The 5,503-nt window shown below is 39.6% G+C and overlaps 1 protein-coding gene across 2 annotated transcripts in view; it reads right to left on the minus strand.

Annotated features, from left to right (window-relative positions):
• Positions 1–580: 580 nt before the first annotated feature.
• LOC106806482 (bridging integrator 3-like) overlaps positions 581–5,503 on the minus strand; it is a 17,881-nt gene continuing 12,958 nt past the window's right edge. Inside the window, exons 6-10 of one of the 2 annotated variants that reach the window (XM_014808441.1) lie at positions 4,600–4,640; positions 3,721–3,781; positions 2,728–2,808; positions 2,275–2,409; positions 581–1,442 (exon numbers count right to left, since the gene is read on the minus strand). In XM_014808441.1, the coding sequence (XP_014663927.1) occupies positions 1,290–1,442; positions 2,275–2,409; positions 2,728–2,808; positions 3,721–3,781; positions 4,600–4,640 (471 nt within the window). In that variant the 3' untranslated portion in view covers positions 581–1,289. The remainder of the gene's footprint in view (positions 1,443–2,274; positions 2,410–2,727; positions 2,809–3,720; positions 3,782–4,599; positions 4,641–5,503) is intronic. The other variant, XM_014808440.1, reaches the window with a different exon arrangement.

The following is a 5,503-nucleotide window of genomic DNA, read 5'->3' on the forward strand; positions in this document are numbered from 1 at the left end:
ATGCCTCCATCCAATCCATCTCTCTTCCTATCTATGAATTGCTGCCTTGTTGATTGTTGGGGGACGAGTCTCCGTCAATAACTCTGTTAATCCATTAATCCAGCCATGCGTTCATTCGTTTATTTATCCATCCGTTCGACTATCTATCTAGGGAGCAGCATTAGGCAGTATAATATGGCGCCATTAGAAGAATGACCGACTACGCCAGATGAGCTAAAATAGCAAATTACGCTACTAATCGGTTTTTATCCATCTATATTAAAAATATAAATACATTACCACCACGTAGAAGCGGTGCACAAAGGGACTAGAACACTTGCGTTTGCTAGCAAATTAACTTAGCTCCTTGCATTTTGCCCGCAATGGGGCAGTACGAGTAATCTTGCATGCGATCAATACTCGCGTTTTTATTCAATATTTTAGCTTTGTACGTATGAAATAATATCATGTTATCCTGCGTAAAATATAGTAGATTTCATATTATTCTATTATCGTAGAATAATTTAATGCGTAAAGTAATGGATACACGTAAAGCATACATACGTAGCTACGCATACAGAAATAGTTTGCAACAGAATACCTTTTTTTATTAACATAATAAAAAGTTTATTTAGAAAATGCCACATTCACACATTTGCCAGTGCTACTATTTCATTAACCAAAATGCAAAAATATTACACGGAACTTTGAATAGAATGGTAGGCTTTGCAGTTGCCTAGCTTGCATTGAAACCATTGTGTTTGTAACTGCCGCATTTGTACAAATTCAATCAGGTTTCGAAATCGCACTTCCCCTAATGGTGTCATATATATGCTGATTTGCTTACGTAAGCCATGTAGGCGCCTACATGAATTTAAATACGCACCCGATTGGTTTTTACATGTCAATAACATACCGCGAAATCGTAAAAAATGTTGTACTGCTATTATCTTTACTTTTTGTGCTTTATATTTCTATTAAGATAACAACTTAAACTAAAAAATAAAATTACTATCAACTTGAACGGATAACTATATTTTCTGTTATACGTGACACACGCACACACTCTCACGCGCACGCACACACGCGCGCGCACACACACACACAGACACGCACGCACGCACACACCCAAACTCACACACACACACACACACGCACACGCACACGCACACGCACACGCACACGCACACGCACACGCACACGCGCACTCACGCACGCACGCACGCACGCACGCACGCTCGCACGCTCGCACGCACGCACACACACACTCGCGCGTGCAAACACATTAGTTATGTCAACAATCGAAATGATCAATCGTCAGCTATTATCGAAAGTGCTTGGATTTCTCGTAAGCGTTTGTTCATTTGATATTCACAGACTTCCTCCGATACTTCTATATTGTCCCCACGCAACGCCTTCTCTAACTCTTCGTAAATATTGAAAACCTCCCGATTGTGCTGCACCTGTAAAATAATTGTTCACTAGTAGTCACATATGCAACAGACTGTCGTTAGATCCACAGAATACATAAACCATTAAATCAAGTGCAATGATTTTCATAAAATCAAGTGCAATGATTTTCATTAAATCAAGTGCAATGATTTTCATTAAATCAAGTGCAATGATTTTCATTAAATCAAGTGCAATGATTTTCATTAATCGAGTGCAATGATTTTCATTAAATCAAGTGCAATGATTTTCATTAAATCAAGTGCAATGATTGTTATGTCTTTTATTACCTGCCTCCCTTCTTTTCATACGTCGTTCTTTAAAATATATTACACGTTCCACATCACCCTTGCCCCACGTATCAACTAAGAATGACCTTTTACACCATGATCCTATATTATATATACTGACTATATAATAAACGATATATGAGGATAACGCAAAGAAAACTTTAAAAGTGTCCTTTATAAGCATGCATCAGTTGTATCAAGGACATTTCACTGTTAAACTGCCATTGAAGGGAAACATCACAAATCTACTTTATAGACAGGTGTCCGTTTTATAGACAATGACCTCCAACACACGTTTGACACTATATAAATTGTATATTTTCTCATATGTGTTCACCACACATTGACACACGTTTCAAAGTCACGTCAGTACAAGAAGGAAACCATTTGTGATGTACTGACAAATATATTTTTGTTGTTGGTCACCCTGCTACTGAGTCCGAGCCCTCCACAGAAACTAAAGCTGCCAGTATAATACCGAATTTTACTGACATTAGTTTGTGACAACAGCTGCTATGGATGGTCACACACGTGCTCCTTACGTTCCGGGACTTACCTCTGCTTGTATGAGAGCTGCTAGGGAAGGTCGGGTGTACGCTATCCTGCTATCCCATAAATACGGAATGTCTTCCATCAGGCTCTTGTTAATAGAGACAAACTCTTCCTGAACGGGGGCCAACGCCTTCTTCGCCTAGACGAATAAAAGATTACGCTAACGTGGATGAATGGCCGAGTACGCTCGCAAAAACGAGATACGGCATCACTTAAAGGGATACTACACGTCACCCTAGAAATTTAGGGTATATTATGATAGTAAGTGCTTAAACAACAGTTATATACCTACAAATTTCTATAATTATGCATTCACAAATTGTCATAAAGCAACAGTGAGTTCCAAAATCTTTATTTTTGCCTGCTGCTGTGATTTTTGCCTGCTCAAATTATGAAAAAACTTTGCTTATTGTTTGCAAAATGTTAAATAGTGCCTACGAGATGAGATCGGCCATACCTGATCGAGCTTGACGATGTTTGTCCCCGTCTTCTCCCGCTGTTCGTATTTTTCCACTCTTGATTGTTTCTGGCTACATTCCTGAGATAAAAGGACACCATGATACATTCTAGCTCTACCGGTGTCCTTCAAGGAAAGCGTCTGGCTACATTTCTGAGATACAATAACACCATGGTACATTCTAGCTCTACCGGTGTCCATCTTGTGGAACTTCTGACTACATTCCTGAGATATAACGACACCATGGTACATTCTAGGGACACCATGATACATTCTAGCTCTACCGGTGCCCCTCTAGTGGAACTTCTGGCTACATTCCTGAGATATAACAACATGACGGTACATTCTAGCTCTACCGGTGTCCCGCTAAGGATGCTTCGCGTAGCAGAAGCAAACGGACTACACCGGTAGAGCTGAGTACATTCGGAAATGACTGGCATTATAATTAAACGCATTCAAACATATTTGTTCCACATCAATATACCATTAGTTCCACCACAGAAACTGAGAGAAAAGAAATGAAAAGATAATTTTTCCCTACAGATCTTATAATGCCATTTAACGAGCACTGAAAAGTCTAAGTTACAAACTTCTCGAAACGCCAGTGTCTATGCAATTACCTCTCAGTGACATAATGCAGACAATTCGAAAGATAAAGATCATGCTGACGCCAATCACGTTAAAATCACACAAACAAAAACTCAACGCAGGTCATGACAAGCAGCGAACAACTTGATGTATCAGTGTTAGTGTTGCTAGGGAAAAGGACATCGAACTTTCAGACAGACAATGCTAAGTGCTGCATCATGTACAGCCTGGGGCGAGACACATGACCTGCGTTGGCAATTGCAACACGCATTCTTAGCGTGGTAAGCCATCGATTGATTCGATATTCTTCAGCACGTCTTTCATGTCATGTCATATCTGACATCGGCGGCTAATTACCCTGAACTAATGAATGGGAAAAGAGCCTTGAGCAGTTTGCATGCTTACCTGTAGGAGGTGATCCCTTTTCTTCACTAGATTGTTTGCAACGGGGAAGATTGTACCGAACCTGTGAAATTAAACAAAGATAATAGTCGAGAATGCGGGGCTCAGCCTCATATATAATAATAATAATTATTATTATTATTTCGAGTCTCCTCGGGAAGTTGTTATTCTTCCTTTCTGTAGCTCATACCAGACAGGGGTCGTCACTCCTCTCTGTCTGCCAACAGCGCTATATAGCTATAGCGAATGGCACTGAATGTCACTGAAGGTCATAGTCATATATATATATATATATATATAGTCTATGAGGGTTATGCAGCCTCATAGTCAGAAACAGAATTAGTCTCAACTTCAGTCTTAACATTAACATATTCTCATAGAGGGGAAGAGAATGCACTGCATATGAGAAATTAGTAACCTTAAGATGTTTGTGTCCATGGTCTATGAGAAAAACTTAATATTAAAATTAATGTTAAGACTAATTTTGTGTCTGATGACAGGCCCCGTGGACAACATTAACAATTGTAGATAATAGAACATCGCACTATTACATGCATCCGCTTTCACCCATTTTCACAACATTGGGATATATATCTGAGCTTTAATCTGAATTTGTAAGCAGGTTAAAGTTACAGCATTATCATCTTACATACTGCTCCCTTATTCACCCATTTAAATGAATTTCAGCATTACCATACATAATTTTGCAATGCAAATACACTATCTATGTATCTTGGATGAAGGCTACACATGTAAGGTATTATAAGCAAGGTGGTCCTGCATACTAATCATGGGTAATTGATGTAATTGAATTTAGTATTCAGCATGTTTACATTTATGGGTGTCATAGCATAAATTTTTGATGAAACTGTTGATACTTACTTTCTGATAGGCTCCAACATAACCTTTTGTATTTTGGTGTTCTAAAAGAACAAGACATAACCAGATTTACATAAAATGTCACGAAACTAGTTTTGCTACTAGTCAACCCTGGTGGTAACATTTATAACAATAAAATATCATTGAAATCTAAGTTTCATATTACCCAAAATATATCAATAGCATACGAAGTCCAGGGTTGAAATAGACAGCAAGGACGTGAATTTTTCAAGTGTCTCTTGTCTATATGACCTTGTAAAATGGGCTACAACAACCGAGAAGCAATATTAAAATTATAACAAGTGCCGCAGAGCGACAGCGCCCAACTGACGTGTACTGTAGCCGGGTATTCTTCTGATAAACTCACTGGCAACCGAATCAAGTGCGCCCTCCCGCCACCGCGTTGATAGGCTTTGCTATACCGGTAGTACAGTAATAAAGATATAGCTCTGTAGCTTTAATGACTTCGCTATATTAACGTTATCATGGATATGCGTCGAGCGCGAGCGTAGTGGTGGTGGTGGTTGGGAGTGGAGGGTGGGGAGAGGGGCGGGTGGAGGGGGGCTCTAATAGCAAAAGCAGTTCAGTCCTTTGTTAACAGTCAACAAATCCATGTTTAACCTTCCTCTTGAGAGTCAAAAGGTTATCAGACACTTACTATTTGCACGTCAGCAGAAAGTAGATTTCACGGTCCTTTCAATAAAGTGATAAAAATGGTAGGACAGCGCTGAAACAAAAAAGTTTGGCCCTCGGTCCGTTAGACCATGTCCTCATAAAATGTCTGATATCTGACCTTTCCCCCACTGCCCTTTGACCGATGACCTCCAATTTCGCGCTGGTGATGGGTTTCCTCCCCATCACACTATACATCGAATATTAAGAGCATAGGTCGAGCCGTTGAGTATTT

The sequence above is a fragment of the Priapulus caudatus genome, unplaced genomic scaffold (genome assembly GCF_000485595.1).
Source record: "Priapulus caudatus unplaced genomic scaffold, Priapulus_caudatus-5.0.1 Scaffold163, whole genome shotgun sequence".
Taxonomy (NCBI): domain Eukaryota; kingdom Metazoa; phylum Priapulida; class Priapulimorpha; order Priapulimorphida; family Priapulidae; genus Priapulus; species Priapulus caudatus.